The sequence below is a fragment of the Silurus meridionalis genome, chromosome 18, assembly GCF_014805685.1.
Source record: "Silurus meridionalis isolate SWU-2019-XX chromosome 18, ASM1480568v1, whole genome shotgun sequence".
Taxonomy (NCBI): domain Eukaryota; kingdom Metazoa; phylum Chordata; class Actinopteri; order Siluriformes; family Siluridae; genus Silurus; species Silurus meridionalis.
In genome coordinates, this window is record NC_060901.1 from 4,944,263 (window position 1) to 4,964,813 (window position 20,551).

Here is a 20,551-nt window from a genome sequence, read left to right on the forward strand (position 1 = left end):
TTATTCAATAAAAAATATTTCCTCAAAAACAGTCTTGTTTTTCCAGACTAAGCACATGGTGAGACATATGAAACCATGGGCCAACACCAGTATGCATTTCGTACCAACAGTTCTATAGAGTGTTCATCACCATAGCCCTTTACACTCATCTGACTTAACTCAATCACCAAAAAGAAAAAACAAAAACATTTCGGGATATTGTTTATTGAATACATGGCAGCATTTAACACAAGAATTTCAAGCATCAATTTGGCTTCATATGCTTTATGTCTGACCAGCATTAGTCTGCCAGATTCAAAACAATTATTCATTCTGACACTTAGCACAGGTGCGCCTCAGGGTTGTATGTTAAGAACACTATTGTAATATTTCCCCCCCACATTTCTTCTACATTCCTGCCCACAAAACAAATCAATTATAAAATGTGCAGAACATAACATTGAGATAGTTAGATAGTTAGAGATGTTGCAGTCCCATCTTAGACCGCAACAGTAGCGCATAGCAGAAGGTGCTTAACACGGTTCCAAAAGAAAACCTCCAGAATACATTCCAGAAGTGGCAGGAATGCTGGAAGCACTGTATTGCTGTGTAAGGGTGACTATTTTGAAGGTGATAGTGTGCAAATGTAAAAGTGAAGTACTTCCTTGTAAACAGATCTATTCGATTCAATTCATTTTCATTTGTATAGCGCTTTCAACAATGAACATTGTCTTCAAGCAGCTTTACACAGATAATGTGGTGATAAAAAATGTATATGTTCTTTATAAGTGTAAGTTTATCCCTGATGAGCAAATTGGAGGCGACTGTGACAAGGAAAAACTCCCTGAGATGGCATAAGGAAGAAACCTTGAGAGAGAAAGGGTGAGAGAAGAGGGGTGACAGGAAGAAAAGGATATGGATTATTATGTGTCCTTATTGTTGTATGAAAGTTAAGGTCACTGTGCAGTTGGGATTTGCTATGGCAGTGTAACTAAAAGGGAGAACCAGAAGGTAACACAGACATGAGGGATCCCTGGGATAAGAGACAACTCACCACACCACCATCAACAAACCTGAGTGAATGAGTGAGGGGACAATAGAATACAAATATCCCAGTTCACCAAACACTCGATATCCATGAACCCTCCAGATCTGAGCCTTTACTTAAAAAAAATCTACTGATAAAAGACTTGACTAAATAAATAAGTTTTCAGCCTTGACTTGAACACTGAGACTGTGCTTGAGTCCCGAACACTGATTGGAAGGTTGTTCCATAACTGTGGGGTTTATAAGAGAAAGATCTGCCCCCTGCTGTAGTCTTCATTATTTGAGGTACCAACAAAAAACCTTTTGATCTGAGTAGGCGTGGAGGATCATACTGGTACAGAAGTTCACTCAGCTACTGCGGCGCGAGACCGTTAAGTGCTTTATACGTCAGTAGTAGTATTTTATAATCAATGCAAGATTTGATTGGGAGCCAGTGTAGACTGATTAAAACAGGGGCGATGTGGTCATATTTTTAGTGAGGACTCTTCCTGCTGCATTCTGAACTAACTGAAGCTTATTTATGCACTTACTCGAACACCCAAACAGTAAAGCGTTACAGTAGTCTAATTACTTTCGTCTTATCTGAGTTGAGCAGAAGAATGTTATCAAGCATCCACTGTCTAATGTCCTTTATACACTCTAGTCTCGAAACTTTTGATATCACCGCGTTCTTACATCCTGCATTACCATATTACACTCTTCAGCATCATTTATGCACCATTGACATCTCAGGGAGTTTTTTCTTGCCACAGTCACCACTGGCTTGCTCATTAGAGATAAACCTACAATTATTAGGAATAAACCTATACACTCTTATCACTGCTTTATCTCTGTAAAGCTGCTTTGAGATAATGTCTTTTCCTAAAAGTGCTATACAAATAAAAATTAATTGAATTGACTTTTAGACATTTAGACACCAGCATTTCAGATCGCTTTTCGTTTTGTTTTTATGTAATTCAGTTACTAGAGTTATGTATAGACAGGTAATGTAATATTTTTTTCATGTTCATTTTTTATTATGTGCACTTAAATGGTCACAGTTTGACGTGGATACAGACATGCAGTTTTAAAACAATTGAATTTTATTGTAAAGGCAACAAGCTACTATTCCCAGGTCATTAAGTCAATAAAATGCTATGAGTTCAGCATTTGATTAAAAGCAGGTTTTATTTAGCATTTTGTCTGCAGCATTTCCAAACCCAAAGAGACATTATGTAGGTGATTAACATCATTTGGATTTGCATTAAAATTCTATAGAATTCATGTTTCAGTTAAAGATCATCCCAAAGACCCTGAGCCTCTTCCCTCAAAAAATAACAAAAAAATGAGTAATGAATAAAAAGAGATCAATCATTTCCTCTATAGGTTCAATTGCTGACATACACTAAACTACTACTATATTAGATCTCAAACTGCTCATGTCTCACAGCAATTTAGTGCATGTCAATTTAATATATAATGAATATATATTATATATTATTATATTAATTCAAAAATGTTGTGTAATGCAGTCTCATTTTTAGGAAAAGCTGGATATTTATTCACCCTGGCCTGCAAATAAAATTTGATTCAATGTGATTTGTAGCTTGTACATACTTTCCCAAACATGATGAGACTGCCTTACCCTCACACTCAGATCAACATCCTTACTGACAAATACGATTCCCCTTGTACCATGTTTACCCAGCTGGGACTTGAACAGTCACAAAGAAGTCACTTCTGAAACAAAATAAACAGTCTCTAAACCCATTCTCTCTGCCAAGTATCAATGCATCAAGACGACAAGATGATTCCTTTCACTTTTTCTCATTTTCACTTTCCACCTAAGCCAAAGTTGGGACCTAGTTCTTTAGCTATATGACTACAGCACTGAGATGACGGAAGCAGTTAAACAGATCTCTGGGAATGGGCGGCTCGATTACGTTCCCATCGAGGCGGAGGTAGCGGAGTCGAGGGACGATTTCATCAGAATATTTGTCCAAATGATCAATGGAAACAGGGCAGATGTTAGAGGAGTTTACACCTGTAGTGAACACAAATATGTAATACATGTTATACCACTGTGCTCTGATTAATTTTCTTAATAGATACCTTTATTAGATGGTTAGTTATTGACTTACTTTTAATTTTATTGTGGTCCAGGTGTAGATGCTCCAGAGCAGAAGAAATGAGTGGTACCTCTGTAAGCTGGTTGTAAGAAAGCTGTAGGTCCAGGATGCTAGAAAGGTTGAACACATTCTTTGGGATTCCTCCATTAACTAGTTTGTTGTGATTAAGCCTTAGGAAGGTCATCTTGGGGAGCCCATTGAAATATCCTGCAGGGATCTTCTGAATGTTGTTGCCATCCAAGTAGAGTTGCATAATGGTTGGAGGAAGACCTTTAGGCATACTGTTCAGCTGGTTCTTTCCCAAGTTAATCTGAACCAAAGTACTGAGGCCTTTAATGGTGACCTCAGTGACCGCATCATCCTGAAGTTTGTTCCCCTGCAGGTTCAGTAACAGAAGATTCTTTTTCCCAGAAAAGACACCTGCTGGGATTTTTGAGATCTGGTTTCTGGAGAGGTGTAGCTGCTCTAGATTTGGGGGAAGTGGGGAAGGAATGGAGGTCAGCTGGTTCGCATCCATGTAGAGGTGCAATATTTTGGACATGGATTTAAGGGCGTTCTCTTCCACACCCTCATTTGAGATCTTATTCTGATTAAGGTTGATCCACTTTAGCTGTGTGGCGTTTTGGAAGGCATCTGCAGAAAGGACATCAATGAGGTTATTCTGTAGGTACAGATATAAAGTGAAAGGTGGGATCTTGGGAATTCTTTTCAGCGCCTTGTTGTTGCAATAGACTGCAGTGGGAAAGCTGGGAGGGCAGTAGCACTCTTTGGGGCATGCATGCAGTTGGGACAGCAATTGTTCATATGACATTTCCTCAGAGTTCACTGAGACAAAGAGTAGCAGGATTGCTAACGCAATAAGGAAGGACTCCATGTTGAACCTCAACCTGCGGAAACAAAAGGTATACAACTTCAAGGGCCTGTGATATTTAAAACCAGAGGTTATTTTCCTGTTCTGTCTCCAGGAAGATGCAGCTCTACCTCTGCCATGTTAATCTATATTCTGTGTGACTCTTAGGGCATCCCTTGGTCTCTGTAGTGTCGGGATACCTATTATTCACGTAGCAGCAGTGATGCTGTGGTAGAACTGCACATTTTTTAAATCTAATCAGAGATTTCTGTAATATTTATACACATTCATAAATAAAGATCTCACTGCTTCTTATTGGTGGAAAGACTCTCCTTTTTTTAACAGTCGTGTGTCTTAATTTTTCTTTAGGCAATATCTAGATTAGGTTTGCATCTTAGGTTAGAATTAATCGCATTTGCAGGTCACTCTAGCAATGCTCACTTACCTATTAAAGTTCTTTGCTGTAATGGTTTGTAAGATTTTATGACCAACTGTTATATGTTATTATTTTACCTTTTTTTTTTTTACTTATACTTACATACATGTAACTTACAAAATATTTACATGTATGGCATTTGAAAGTTGCCTATATAGAATGATCTCACTTATACAGTTAAGCAGTTGAGGGTTAATGGCCTTGCCTGATTTAGATTCTCCCCTATTTCTACTCGAAGTTTTGTTTTTGGGCATTTCCCACCCACCAACCAGCTTTTTTAGGATATAACAGATACTACTTAACTGCACCATGCTACATCACAGGTTTTCAAAGGAAAGTGCTATTCCACATAAATGAATTAACAGATGTATATGACTCTGATGCCCATGACTATTGCGGAGAGTGACAGGAAAAAAGTACTTAGTTCCTTCTATCCAATTGAAGCAACCAATTTTGCTATCTATAGCCACTGATCAGCAAAGTTATAGTTGTGGACTCATGATCTAAGAACACTTGATTCAATCAGAAAACCTTTTTCAGTTATTAATAAATGAATGAATAAATGAATTCATTCATCCTTTGTAATTGCTTATAAGGGGAAGGTGGTAGCTCAGTAGTTAAGGCTCCGGGTTACTGATTGGAAGCCCCAGTGCAATGTTTGGGGCCCTTGATCAAGGCCGTTAACCCTCTGTGCTCTAGGGGCACTGTAATACATTTGACCACAGCTTCCTACATAACTGGGATATGCAAATAAAAAAATTTTCTGTGGGATCAATAAAGTATTTAAAAAAAAAAAAATTTTCACAAAGAGACTAGAAGAGTTTTACACCATGCCTTCAAAGTTATTGTATATCTAATGATGTATAGGTACTGGAGCACCATAAGGGCCACAAATGGCAGAAACAACTGGTTCCCCTTCGGGAACTCGAGCTGCGTCGTAACGCAGGGGCGTTCCCAAAGCGTTACGAAGCAGCGTCTCGTTTCCTCGGGGAACTAGGGTTACGTTCATAACCTAGAGACGTTTTCAAGCATATGAATAAAGCCTTTCCTGTAAAACAAGACTGTAGAGCCTTTTCTGTATAGTGTTACTCACACCAGAAGAAGTCATGAGTCATGGGTTGTCAAGTCTAAGCAAATGTCATCTGTTGGCATGGAACCAAAAGTTACATGTTTTTTCTGTTCTTTTCACAGTATGCCTTGAAATATTAACACAGTCTTGTCAGTGGTCATTGTCTAACATTTTTATATCAGACTACCGCGAACTGCACTCATGATAAGAATTATATGTTCACTCATCTGGTAATGGTTTAAATTCTTTGAGTCTGCAGTCTGGTTTCCATATTGAACCACATTTCTTCGGGTTCAGGCTTTTTCTTTGAGCAAGCTGAGATCAATGAGACAATCTGGACCTCAAGTAATAATGTCTGACCAAGCCAGCTCTACTTGACCTTAATGGTAGTAAGTATAATCGTGTGAAATGCAACTTCAAGCTGATTTATCACTGTACTGAAAGAGTCTGCAAAAAACTACGAAGGTTTCACAATGTGGTTTCAACTACCCTATCTAAGTGGCACTAGAGCTCATGCTTGACCTTTAGTCATACAATTGATATGCAGACAATTGCTCTCCTTACCCCTTACAGACATTCTTAATTTAACTCTCTCAGCATGGCTGGCCGATATTTAATTGTGCATTAGCTGAATCTTAATTAGCTGAATCAGTTATACAGAGCAATTGTAACAAATCCAAGGTAGGAGCAGTGTATGCAAATAGAGACAGCTAGTTTTGAATGCAACTGATTAGGCTAGAAAACGTTAACATAAATTTGACTGGATACCTGAACACCCAATTAAATACGATACTCAGCAACAAAGGTGGTGAATGACAAAACATATATAAGGGAACTAATTAGAGAGAACAGAAAGCAGGTGGGCACAAACACAGGAAGAAATAGTGGCAACAGAAAAAGACATTTGGAAATGTCAATTAGGCTGTCTTCTGGTGGTCTGAGTGGGAGTGGTAGATTGTCCTTCATGAATTGTAACAGTGGTTATAATTTGGATCTTTAATTTGTTTTTAAATATATAGAGATGTTACTTCTTTTAAGGTTTTACTAGTTTGTAGAAACATAAAAAGCATTTGGATATTTTAGACAAAATCGAACACTAATATATATTTCAATACATAATTGTAGCTAATTGTAGCTGGAATGGATAAACTCCCAGAACTAAGGCCACGTCTATACTAATCCGGATACATTTAAAAATGCTGTTTTCTTCCAAAAATGCTCTGCATCTACACTATCGTTTTCTAATCACTATCATTTACCAGAATGATCCTGTTTATTTACTTTCCGGTTCTTCGACACACTTACTTCCCTATCAATAGAAAAATTCCTTCAAGTTATCTTGTTTTGCAATCCCTCTATGTACCACCTGGATCCGGTCCTCTGCAAACCTCCAGATCATCAGACAAGACCTTCTTCCACTGATCTCTTCTAGCAGCAACTGATCATGTGCCAACTGCATACAAAACAGCAAGGCTTATTCCCATCTTGAAGAAACAAAGTCTGGATACTTCAGATATCAGTGGCTACTATTCACTATCACTTCTCTCTTTTCTTTTAAAAAATATCATATGTGCTGTGTACAATCTCTCTATCTTACCCGGAATAACCTGCAAAATGATATCCAATCTTTCTTCAAAGCAGCACAGTGCACAAAAACTTCCCATATGGCCATCACTGAGAAACCTAATAGTGCTAGATCAGTCAAACTACCATTAATCCTTATACTCCCTAATCTTTCAGCAGCATTCAAAACAGTCAACCACCAAGCCGTCCTCACGAGTTCTGGAATTTGTAGAATGGCATGGAAAGGGTTTGCCTCCTACCTACTTGTATCAAGTGACAAAGAGGGGATTCACATCTTTATGCTAACTATCCACTGGTGTTCCACAAGATTTCACGCATGGTCCATTTCTGTTCTTTCTAGACACTCTTGCTGAGGTAATATATTTCATGCATTTTCATACCATTGCTACAGTATGTTGATGACAGCCTACAAAACCAAAATGGACCAGAACCCACCTACCTGCATGCACTTTTCAAACCTCACACTCCGCCATGCTTCCTTCAATTCTCTAGTGCCATTTGTTGGGCCCACCATCTCCCAGCATGCATCAATGCTCTTCTCTGTTCTGTTAGGTGGAGGAATGAACTTTCACCAACATGTCTGAATAGCTAAGTCACCCGCTGTCTTCACATGCTGACTAAAAGATCTAATTTTAGATCCATGAAGAATTCTCAGTTCATTTAAACAGTCATGTCTGGAGTTTTTCATCCCATACTAACCTTTCCAGAAGATTTGTTAAATTGATTATACTCTTAGTTTCTGATCTTTGGAATCAGAGTAAGGATATATTGATTGAGTGAGACTCCAAAGTTCTTCAGTTGCTCTTTAAAGGCTTTCAATTTGGAAGATTACAGTGTCGTTGCATTTAATCTATAACAAAAGTTAATGACTATGCACTTGCATCCTGCCTCTTCATCCTACTGCTCACTAAAATAACGGTTATTGACAAGAACACTTTTAGAAGCTAAGCTTGAACGAATACTGATAACCAATGATTCACAGCTACACCACTGTTAGAGCTTCTGTAATAGAAAATTAATTAACTTGTTTAGACCAATCAGAATGAAGAATTCAACAGTGCTCTGATATTATTTATCTTGGTGATGTACAGTGCTTCTAAAAGTGTTTGCCAAGCTCTCTGTTTTTAAGTATTCCAGACCATTATTTGAGCAATGTAGGTTGTATTCGCCCAAGACTTTGAACTGATACTGAACCAATTCAAGCACATAGCTTTGGAAAAAAAACCCAGATTCCACAATATAACCCACATCTGTTTAGAGTAATGCTCTTACAGATCAGATGTCTCTGCACTACAGGTGCTTCACTGGAGATGTGTAAGGAATATATGCAAAACAGTTTGTATACCAGACTCAGATGCCTTTACTGAATAAAGCCAGTCAGTTACTCGTACCTGGAAAAGATCAATAAAATATATATGTACATAGTTTAGGGTATCAAATTGCTCTAATTAAGCATTATATAACACACATACTTGTAGTTTCATTGTTAAAAAAAAAATCATGTTTCTTAACTCAGTTTCTTTTCCTATTTGCAGCATGCCAATAAAAATGTCTGTGGAAACAAAATATTGACTTTTGGAAATACAGTTTTGAATGGAAACCTGAATAATTTCCTGGATGAACTATTCTTTCTTGGCCAGATATGAAAAGGAACACGTAAATCTGTGCTAGCTCAGCTTTTGGGTTCAGGTCTTTTAGACAAGCTGTGGTTGAAATGTTGTGGTCCAAATCTCTGAGCTATCTTTTTTCCTTTTTCAAATATATTTCACTTTAGATTTGTTCCAAATTGTGCATTGTGTTGCTTTCACAAAGGAAACATATTGACTTTTTATTATCCCTCACACATCCCTGGAATGAAACTAGGCAAGAACAATGACTAAAAGCAAACGCAATGACATAAAAACTAGAAAATACAAATCTTTGTACAACTTGTTTATAGATCATCTAAGGTTTTTACTTATTTTGCTCAAATTTCTTTTTTACAAAATTCTGCTTGAGATAAATATAAGAAACATTGTAAGAAGTCAGCAGGTAAGAAATCATGAGGTGTTTCAAGGCATCATCATCATCTAGCATAGTTTGAAGCATCCTTGGTACATCTCCAAACTCATCACTAACACTTCACTGATAGACCTAAAATAAAACATTGATGAACAAGATGAAACATTACCTGCTTTTTTCATACATAGAGATGAGCTGGGCATGGACAGGTTGATGTTTATAAAACTCCAATTCTCCTGGTTCCCTTTGTCTTGATGAACTTCTACTTGGTCCTTGTACACTGTGGGCTCTGTGAGTGTCTCTGCGTGTCTGTCGGCCTCACTGTCTGTCTGTCCTTTATTAGATATGTATTGTTTGTGGTGCTATTCGCCCAAGGCTGTACCCATGACAGCTGCTTCAGCTAGAATACAGGGTGCGTGTGAGTGCGTGTATAAGAGTCTGCATGCAATTCGTCTTCTTTGCGGCATGCTATACTGGCTATTTTTTTTTAACAGCCAGACATATTTTATATTTTTTTACCTCTCCCCTTCTTCTTTTTCTCTTTTTTTTTTCAAGTAGAAGCTGCATAAGGAACGGTGCAATAGCGGATATGGGTGGAGGAGAAGGTGTGTTTGATTGCTAACACCCACCGGTTGCTTACTCTGCTGCATGGCTTTGGCATTTTGAATTTCCCAGACCACCCAGAGGGCACATCCATCAGTTTGTCCATGTGCCTGAGCAGGGTTAAAGAGATTGCACAGACATGTTTGGCTAAAATATGTAGAGTTAAAGTAGAAAATGAGCTGGGGGCTTTGAAAGCAAGCTGACAGCTTTTCATTAGTTTTATTCAAGTGCAATTATTCGGATAACAGGTTAGAATATTATGAAGGTTGTATAGAAGAATATTTGAGGGGATGCTGGATAAATTCTACAGGGCATTGACACAAACCATGTGCTTGAGTTAAAGTACAGATAAACTCAGTATAATATTAATCCAGTAAAAGTAAACATGCTCTCTTTAAACATAAAAAAGTATTAGCCTTCAAATGTGCTTAAGTACTGTGATTTCTAATGGCTATAATGTTCCAATTAGCATTTTTGTTACAGGACTTTTGCTTAATCAACGTAGTTTATTTAAAAAGACTCTAATGTTACTCTCAGCACACCAATCTATTAATCGAATGATGTTAATGAGTCAAACATCATAATAATCATAATAATTTCAAAAGTTATCAATCAGTATCTATTAAACTTATTGTGATCCCAAAACCTTTTTTTGAACTATTTCAAAAAAATCATGCAAATAAGGCCATGGGTGTTGTGGCGAGTTCGAGGCAGGAGTTTCTTCATCATTTATTTCTCTCAAAATGTTCTGCTCGACGTTGAACTGATGCTGAACTGTATGTTGGTGATCAGTAGATACCACCAAGCGCCAATCAAAACAAGTTCTTATCCACTCACAATTATAATAACAATAATAACTCATAAATAAAGACAGATATTTGGCTTTGAAATGTAGTGAAGTTAAAGTGTGTACAGTAACAAATTACATTTACTTCCTTACTGTCCACCACTGCTCACCAGTAAACTCTGCACTATCATACAACAGCTACATGAAAGATTAACATGCTCCTTCTGATCTTTTTCAAATTCCTGCATCTGCTCTAATCCACAGCAGCAAAACACCCTCAGAGAAAAGCTGGAGCTACAATATTCTGCATACATGAACTCACTCAGATGATTGCCGAGTATCATTATGAATGACAAGTGTGAAATACTATATATATACTATATAATACTGTGGTCAAAAAAGTCCCAAAACTTCAGAAACTGGTCTCCTCAGTTCCCAGATGTGATGGTACACAGTGGTAAACATGGCCCTGTCCCAACCATGTTGCAGCCATCAAATAGAAAATGGCCTTATTTTTCCTCAAAATGGTACATTTCCTCAGTTTAAACATTAGATATGTTTTCTATGTTCTATTGTGAGTAGAATGTGTTTATGAGATTTGCAAATCACTGCGATCTGTTTTTATTTAAATTTTATCACAGCATCGCAACTTTATTGGAATTGTGGTTGTATATGTTACTTGTAAACTAGGGGAAGGAAAGTATCTACCTTTACTCACCTTACTATTACACCTATTTGTGCTTCAAGAACATCCTAAAAGTATTTCCATTAACAAGGACTTGATTTCGCCTTTGCTGCTGTAGCAGCCACTTTTCTGGGAAGGTTGACCATTAAATTTTGGAACATAACTATAAGGAAGAGCCATTTAGCCAAGAGATTGTAAGTAAGGTTGTGCAGTGATGGTAGATGAGAAGGTCTGGCTTTCAATCAGCATTCTGCTTCAATCAAAAGGTGGTCAGGGTTCTTGAGTTTGGGCCACTTGAGTTCTTCTACTCCAACCTTTGCTTTGTGAACAGACTTGAAGAGATTTTGGCCTCTGAGTTGTAGTAAGTGAAATGATACATTTATAACATACAGAGACTTTATATAAAATAATGTGTTTCAAGCTTTGTGGCAAGAACCACATTTTAGTGTAATGTTCAGGTGTTTACAAACATTTGTCCATAGAAGAACCTGAATAATGTTTTATGGACAAATGTTTGTAAACACCTGAACATTACACTAAAATGTGGTTCTTGCCACAAAGCTTGAAGCATATTATTTAATATAAAGTCTTTGCATGTTCCTGAATAAAGTATAAAACCCAATGGCCTGTGTGGATATGTGAAGGACTACAAATATTTTCATGGAAAAAATGAAATATCAAAAAAAGAAATAAATAAAGGGCATCATTGTAATCACTGAATGACTGTTTAATCACAGTTGCCCAGAATATTTAACAGTTTTCAGCAAGCTTCTGTTTGTCAGAACCAAATACATTTAGTCAGGTCACTGTGGATCTGTAGAGTATCCCAGGAACACTGGGCAAGAGACAGGGGTATGTCCTGGAAGGGACACACCAAGGAGCAATTTTGCATGGTAAGTTTTTAGAGAGGTAGGAGAAAACCGAAGAACCAGGAAGAAACACACAAGCATGGGGAGAACATTGGTGCATTGTTATTACATTACTGCTTAATACACATAGCGTAATTTCCGGACTATTAAGCGCACCCATATATAAGCTGCACCCACTGAATTTGACAAAGATTTTTATTTTGAACACGAATAAGCCGCAGGTGTCTACACTGAAACTAATTAACTTTACACGGGTGAAATATGTTGTGGCTCCTATAAGAGCAGCGCGGCATTTTGGGAATAGCCTGCCGCAACATTTTTCCGGTATTACTGCATGTGTGCCGAGGAATATGTCCTCATTATTTTCTGATGCTCATTTATAAGTTTCTTTGTCTAACCCGTAACGCTGTTGCCAAGAAAAATTAAAAAGCAAGAGTTTTGGAAACCTGTCTGTGCTTATATGATTTCTGTTGTAACTGGAGTTAGCGAGCTCTCCCTTCACCCAGACTCAACGCGTTACAACGGCTTGTATCTAAACAGTAGCCGACCAAGTAAGTCATTGTTCACTGTCTTCCTCCTTCCTTTCACAACTATTTCTCTCGAGAGTTTATCTTTTGGCATCGCCGTGCGTTTAAAAAATCAACACCGGTGGAAGTTTTTCTCCCGATGCTGTGCAGCTCAGAACACAGGAGAGGTGCGTTTTTTCGTTTCCGTTCGGAAATGTCATTGGTCTAATGTTATGTCGCTCAGTTTTTTGGCTTGCAGTTTGTGTAACCGTGAAAAACCCAGGAAAAATTCAGAAATTAGCTGCTTTGTTGTTTAAAACGGCAGAAAAAAAGTAGCGGCTTATAGTCCGAAAAACACGGTACATATATCACAGTTAAACATACAGAACATAAAGATGTTCGTTTAATGCTTCATTTTGGTTGAAAACACAGATCACCGCTTACTTATGTGGAGTAGGATCAGATTGCAAATCCATCACATGTAGTAGATTTTGCTTTAAGACCTGAAAGTGTCAAAAGAACACTTAAAAACACTTACAAATCCTTGCTTTGAATAAAATTCCTATTTTGTGTTAAAAATATTGAATACAGTAGTGTACAGCTCTACATGGAAAAGGCAAAACATTCAGACCAAACAGGCTTAACCAAGAGTGTATCTAATGTCTGAGTCAGCAAGAAGAAAATATGCACTGTATTCTTTTTTTCTGTGCATGTGAATTCAATTCACTTTAAAAGTCTTTGCTCTGTTCAAGAATAAAGTCATGACAACTGTTTTGCTGCAACTCATGATCTAGCTTTACTCCAAAAAATAAATTGGAACTTGTGTTTAGAAATTTTGGAAAACTGGAATGTTACTAACGACCAGGGAGAGCCAACATGGTCCTATACCTGCCAATCATTAAGAGTTCTCCCAGCTCAGCTGATATGAAAAGATGTGAAAGTTCACAGTACTGATTTTTTTTACCTCATGAAAATTCCTATGAAATCCAAAGAGATATGTTCTTTTGACTTTTCAATGAGATCAGGTTTCTTTCATATTTTTCATTTGATTTGTAATGTATGAAAGCATTTTGAACTTGACAATTCCCATTCTTTGTTCATAAGTTTCATCTGGAGTTTTAAAACTTCCCATTCCTCATTTACTCCCAATTTACTGTTATAATAACCACCACTCTTCTAGGAAGATGTTCCACTAGATTTTGTGGAGATTTGTGCTCATTCATCCTGTTCGTGTTCATTTCTGTTTGTGATCCATCACAGGGCAACTTAGCACATGCACAGAAAAATGCAATCTGCCCTCTACCACAAACATGAACTCCTAGACACCAGTGAATGGTTAGTGATGCTCTGATTGACAGGAGCACATGATTTCCCTGCGAATGACAAAAGCAAGACGAGAAAGCGAGAATCCACAAACTATATAGTGACAACAATAAGACGAAACAGGAAATATGTGTGAGTGATCAAGTACGTACAGTGAGGAAAATAAGTATTTGGACACCCTGCTATTTTGCAAGTTCTCCCACTTAGAAATCATGGAGGGGTCTGAAATTGTCATCGTAGGTGCATGTCCACTGTGAGAGACATAATCTAAAAAAAAAATCCAGAAATCACAATGTATGACTTTTTTAACTATTTATTTGTATGATACAGCTGCAAATAAGTATTTGAACACCTAAGAAAGTCAATGTTAATATTTGGTACAGTAGCCTTTGTTTGCAATTACAGAGGTCAAACGTTTCCTGTAGTTTTTCACCAGGTTTGCACACACTGCAAGAGGGATTTTGGCCCACTCCTCCACACAGATCTTCTCTAGATCAGTCAGGTTTCTGGCCTGTTGCTGAGAAACACGGAGTTTGAGCTCCCTCCAATGATTCTCTATTGGGTTTAGGTCTGGAGACTGGCTAGGCCACACCAGAACCTTGATATGCTTCTTGGTTATCCTGGCTGTGTGCTTCGGGTCATTGTCATGTTGGAAGACCCAGCCTTGACCCATCTTCAATGCTCTAACTGAGGGAAGCAGGTTGTTCCCCAAAATCTCGCAATACGTGGCCCCGGTCATCCTCTCCTTAATACAGTGCAGTCGCCCTGTCCCATGTGCAGAAAAACACCCCCAAAGCATGATGCTACCACCCCCATGCTTCACAGTAGGGATGGTGTTCTTGGGATGGTACTCATCATTCTTCTTCCTCCAAACACGTTTAGTGGAATTACGACCCAAAAGTTCTATTTTGGTCTCATCTGACCACATGACTTTCTGCCATGAGTTCTCTGGATCATCCAAATGGTCATAGGCAAACTTAAGACGTGCCTGGACATGTGCTGGTTTAAGCAGGGGAACCTTCCGTGCCATGCATGATTTCAGACCATGACGTCTTAATGTATTGCCAACAGTAACCTTGGAAACGGTGGTCCCAGCTCTTTTCAGGTCATTGACCAGCTCCTCCCGTGTAGTTCTGGGCTGATTTCTCACCTTCCTTAGGATCATTGAGACCCCACGAGGTGAGATCTTGCATGGAGCCCCAGTCCGAGGGAGATTGACAGTCATGTTTAGCTTCTTCCATTTTCTAATGATTGCTCCAACAGTGGACCTTTTTTCACCAAGCTGCTTGGCAATTTCCCTGTAGCCCTTTTCAGCCTTGTGGAGGTGTACAATTTTGTCTCTAGTGTGTTTGGACAGCTCTTTGGTCTTGGCCATGTTAGTAGTTGGATTCTTACTGATTGTATGGGGTGGACAGGTGTCTTTATGCAGCTAAGGACCTTAAACAGGTGCATCTAATTTAGGATAATAAATGTAGTGAAGGTGGACATTTTAAAGGCAGACTAACAGGTCTTTGAGGGTCAGAATTCTAGCTGATAGACAGGTGTTCAAATACTTATTTGCAGCTGTATCATACAAATAAATAGTTAAAAAATCATATATTGTGATTTCTGGATTTTTTTCTAGATTATGTCTCTCACAGTGGACATGCACCTACGATGACAATTTCAGACCCATCCATGATTTCTAAGAGGGAGAACTTGCAAAATAGCAGGGTTTTCAAATACTTATTTTCCTCACTGTAGCATGTGACTTGGAGTATGTGGAAGTGCAATGAATGAAGGGAAAAGTAATTCAGGGCCATAATCTTGACACTAAGGCGAATGCTTTTAATATGTAACATAAAATTCACATTTCTACATTGTTTCGTTGAATTATATTGTACAGAGTGGCACAGGGAATTAGGAATTTGGAACTAGGTGTTGGTGAACCTGGGGCGTCGGCAATTGTTTGGAACCAGTGCAAGCTTGTTTAGAACCCCTTTGCATCAGTTATAATGATGCACAGAGAGGTTTTTGGCATCGTTACCAGTTAGGACATCTTGACACTGTCCCGTCTGCACATGCGATTACAACATGGGCGTGTCATTATAACTTCATTATAACTAATAGCAAGGGGTTCTGAATGAGGTTGCACTATTCCAAATAATATATAATATACAACAATATATATATATATATATATATATATATATATATATATATATAAAACCTCTATTAATGATATTTAGTGTCAGGAATAATCCCTGGCATTTTGCCAACAGGCAATGAAACACCACAGGGGGCTAATTGTATGGTGGGGCAGGGGATCCCCCACTCACTGACTGACCATTGTCCGCTGATGTTTGACACAGGCTCAGTAAAACTAGGCAATTGAAATATGGAAAAAAAATAATTTCCAGGCTTCTACCTATAAAGTTTGGGTACTCTGTGCTCATGATAATCTTGACTGGAAGGTGTGGAACCTGGATTTTGCTGTTATAAAGGTAAAAAGAGGTGCTTTGTTCTTTAAAGCACATTGAAATTCTTCCTTCATATATATACCATGGACATAATACAGCACCCCAGGAGCATTGATGGCTAAAGTCCTTGATCAGGAGCCCCAAGAATCGCAGCATGGCGATAACAGGGCTTGAACTCCCGACCAATAACCCAAAGCCTTAACCACTAAGCTGCCCTCATCCCCCTGTGTATCCATTACAAGACCTTACAGTGTTTTGTGCATGCTGATTCTAAATTACTATAAAACCAGTTACTTCAGGACAGCTTGACCGAATCTGTCCATTTCCCTCTGACATTCACAAACAAAGCATTTCCACTCAACTTCCACACAGAACTGTCACTCAAAAATATTTTTTGGTTTATTTAGTTTTTTTGCACCGTTTTGTTCAAACATTCGAGACTGGTGTGTGTGAAAACCCTGGATGATCAGCAGTTTTAGCTCATCTGGCACCAACATCCATGTTTGGGTGTTCCTATTAAAGCGGAAAGTAAGTGCAAATGAAATAGGTGAAAAATCAGAAAGCGAGCATTAGAGTACTGTAATGTGATGAAAGTGAAGTTTACAGCGTGTTTAGGAAACTTGATTTATTTGCTTTACAATCCACTGCTTTTTGAAAGAAATTTTCACCATTTAACATAATAGACCTGCAATTATGCTCGAAATCTGCTATTATTTAATGACATTGGAACAATGCAACGTGAGCAAAATATAGGTGCACAATTGAATGCAGAATGTACTTTATGTGTTCATACCATAAAAATAGAATAGAGTGCTTTATAGAGAGTGTATGATGAATTGCATGCAAGTAAAACAAAATCGAATATTGCTTCAATCTTGGCAGTTTATGGAGCAGCAAGCTGTTAATGGGTAAATCATATGTTAGTTTCATGGCAATAGATAGCAGTTTTTCACAGTTTAAATCTATAATACTTGCAAGTCACACCTTAGTAGATTGAACTAACGACCACACTCTTGGAAGAAAAAAGTAATATAGAGATATTTGAGTAAACAGCTTTTGTAGGACTGCTTCACTTTTCATCTTTTTCTGGTTACATGAACAATTTTATAGCTGATACCTTTTGATATAAAATTCGAAACAGAAAAGAGATAAAGAGTAAACAGGTTATTACAGCTTGCTAAAGATTATTAAAACTACATTTGAAATGCTAATTCCTGAAGACTTAATATTATCGCGTGTACAGTAAATATAGAGTGTCGCTGCCAGCATTTAGACAATCTATACAAAAGCATAAGAGCAAATGAGGATCTGTGCTTCAATTGATCCATATAAATATTACATACAGGAATGTCTGAAGTGACTAATAGGATCGAAGAGGTGTTCAAGCATGTTTTGTATTAAAGCACTAAGTCATACATAACATAATACAGGTGTGCCTCATACTATATATATACTGGAATGTGCCAAGAATGGATATTTTTTCAAGATTTAATACAAAGATCTCAGTGTACTTTGGGTGCTATTATATTTTTCCATTGTACAGATCTTTTTGAAACAAATAACCAAAAGGTTATTTGAGGCTATACTGACATAATGAATAGGGTATTCTGTCACCGTGAGGCAAAGTTACCCCCCTTGTAGCTATATAAAGTATAAATTTGAGTAGATCTTTTAGAAGAAGCTGGTAGGAGTTGCTGGAACAGCGAGCGGAAAACTAGTCAAAAATGATCTCGGAGGCCTGACGGAGGCAGCTGGATGCATCATCAGGCATGCTATTGTGGGTAAGGTTGTTTCCATCCAGGCGCAGAGACCTAAGTCTGGAGTAGTTTACAGGTGAGATAAACTTGCAGATGTTGGGCAGGTCAAATTCTGGAAGAAAAGAAAAACCACAAGTCAGACAGGAGTGAGAACACACTGGTAGAGAAACAACAAATGAGAAGAGCATGGGCACTCACTGCTTATTTTATTGACTTGCAGGTACAAGTGCTCCAGGGATTCATTGACCTCAGGGATGGACTCAAGATTGTTGAAGGACAGGTCCAGCTCCAGGAGAGCACTAACATTGAAGACACCTCCCGGAATTCCTGCGTCGGCCAACTTGTTGTGAGAGAGACGAAGGTACTGCAGTAATGGCAGTTTAGCTAGATAGTCTTTGGGGATGCTTTCGATATCGTTGTTGTCAGCATACAACATCAGCAGGGAAGCGGGGATGCCCGCTGGAAGTTTTTTTAGTTTGTTCTCACTTAAATCCAGCAGCATCAATGACTTCAGTCCCTTGAAGGCCCCAGTGATGCCTTCTGAGGTCAGTTTGTTCTTGCCCAGGTGGATGGTCGTGAGGTTCTCCATGCCAGACAGAGTGCCTGAGGGAAATGTAGCAAGCTGGTTGCCAATGAACTTCACTTCATCCAGGGACTTGGAGCTAATGCTAGGAGGTTTGCTCAACTTGTTGTAGCTGAACAGGAGCTTCTCCAATTTGCTCAATTTGTCAATGGTTCCTGATTGGATCTTGTCACTGGTGATGTTATTGTGGTCAAGGACGAGCCAGCGCAAATCAGTGACGTTGTCAAAAACACCTGTTTTGATTTCCTCGATAAGGTTGTTCTGCATGTAAAGGTATTTGATTCCAGTCGGGACAAATGGGATGTTCTTTAGATTTCTGCTATCGCAGTACATGGCAGAGGGGAAGTTGATGGGGCAGGTGCATTCCAGGGCACAATTGGGCGAGGATGGCATTGACTGTGCAGCAGGCTCATAGTCATAGTCATAATATTGACAAATGCACAGACTGAAAAGCCCAGCCAAGAGGACAGACCGAAGAGAGAACATGGTTTCACAGCAGTGACAAACGCTGTGGAAAATCTGTCGGAAAACAAATAAGAAAAAAGTTGCAGATTCTTCCCTTTGAAAGACTTTACTTAGACAAAAATTGTACAGTATCAATAAACTTGCATTCTTGTATGTCAAGTCAAACAAATTAGGTCACAACCGCAATAAATTAGATGCCTCATGTACACAAATCCACGTTTATGCCTCATTAGGGATTACTTATACTGCTTACTCATGATCCGACCCTTCTTGCCCCTCCTCAATCTAAAACATACAACATCTCACCCCTCCTGCACGGTTTTAATGTAAACCATTACAGGTGGGATTCAAAGCACAAAAGCAACAATGCAAAAAAATCACGGATGATTCTGTCAGTATATTAAAAAAAAGTGTACATTCATTTTATATATTGTCTTGGATTTAGGAATTTTCACCAAACAGTACTTCGCACCGTACTTGCACATATTCTGCATTATGCTTGATCATGCAAAATCAGAACAAATCTTTTTAGAAAGTGTTGAAGGAAATTCCGAGCTCACATAATCCTGCAGTGCAGGCGTACATGTAACTGAACTAGGCAGACCTCTCGAATACACCGAAACAGACCTCGATTTGAACCTACGCCAAACACAAAGGCAAACGATATGACGCAAAACAGAGCCCGAATCTCAAACTTTTCAGAAGAACCCTTTTGTCTATCAGGTAGGATCTGACTTACCTTACGCTCTCTCTCCCTGTTTCAGGCTGCAGGCAGAGGTGTGTGTGGCCCAAGGTCTCTGGAGAGGATGAGAGAGGGAGGGCAAGAGAGAGGGAGGGATAGAGAAAAGAAGAAAGAGAGGAGGGAAAATCGAGAACGAGAAAACTGGCTCAGCTAAACTACAGTGGACCTAGGATGATGGAAAACAGCAGTCAGACAGCTTGTGGAATATCAGCGTTCCGTGTGCCGTGGCATGTCGATTCTAGCATGTAACGAGATTCAGGTGCGGCTAGCGCATCTGCAGAGGTGCTTCGGGTGCAAAGGCTTGCAAGAAACGTCGCAAAATATTTATACCTGCTTGGTTTATATACACACCCCCACACACCTCGATTATCCAATCATTCCAAATTACCCTTTAAAACAAAACAAACGATTGTGAAGAAGCAACACCAAGGCACGCGAAGCATGACGCCACCTCTGAACATTTCCAAAGCGTAACATTTCTTTTAAAATGGGGAAAACATTTATATAAAGACATTTTTGGAACAATATTGGTTTCATAAAATGTTGTGGAAAGTCGAGGAAGAAGAAAAAAAAACATTCGGTTGCATGTGATGCCAACTGCCGGCCATTATATTAACCAGTCCAGTGCGGTTGTAAATTAGCTTCGGAAAAAGTGACAGAAGGAAGCAGGGGAAGAAACTGAAGCCAGACCAAACTTA

General features: G+C 38.6%; 2 protein-coding genes across 6 annotated transcripts; both read right to left on the reverse strand.

Annotated features, from left to right (window-relative positions):
• Window positions 1-1,899: 1,899 nt before the first annotated feature.
• kera (keratocan) lies at window positions 1,900-9,526 on the reverse strand. 5 transcript variants are annotated; one of them, XM_046873809.1, is made up of 4 exons: window positions 7,087-7,330; window positions 6,856-6,942; window positions 3,147-4,021; window positions 1,900-3,049 (listed from the first exon to the last, which is right to left on the reverse strand). In XM_046873809.1, the coding sequence occupies exons 3-4, from the start codon at window positions 4,006-4,008 to the stop codon at window positions 2,880-2,882; spliced, it is 1,032 nt and encodes a 343-aa protein (XP_046729765.1). In that variant the 5' UTR covers window positions 4,009-4,021; window positions 6,856-6,942; window positions 7,087-7,330; the 3' UTR covers window positions 1,900-2,879. The 5 variants fall into 5 exon arrangements, with proteins under 5 accessions (XP_046729765.1, XP_046729764.1, XP_046729769.1 ...); XM_046873808.1 differs by lacking the exons at window positions 6,856-6,942; window positions 7,087-7,330 and adding an exon at window positions 9,244-9,526; XM_046873813.1 differs by lacking the exons at window positions 6,856-6,942; window positions 7,087-7,330 and adding an exon at window positions 7,513-7,583.
• A 7,155-nt stretch (window positions 9,527-16,681) lies between these two features.
• Window positions 16,682-20,164, reverse strand: lum (lumican). The gene is made up of 3 exons (XM_046874387.1): window positions 19,851-20,164; window positions 18,262-19,165; window positions 16,682-18,175 (listed from the first exon to the last, which is right to left on the reverse strand). The coding sequence occupies exons 2-3, from the start codon at window positions 19,130-19,132 to the stop codon at window positions 18,021-18,023; spliced, it is 1,026 nt and encodes a 341-aa protein (XP_046730343.1). The 5' UTR covers window positions 19,133-19,165; window positions 19,851-20,164; the 3' UTR covers window positions 16,682-18,020.
• Between the last annotated feature and the right edge of the window lie 387 nt (window positions 20,165-20,551).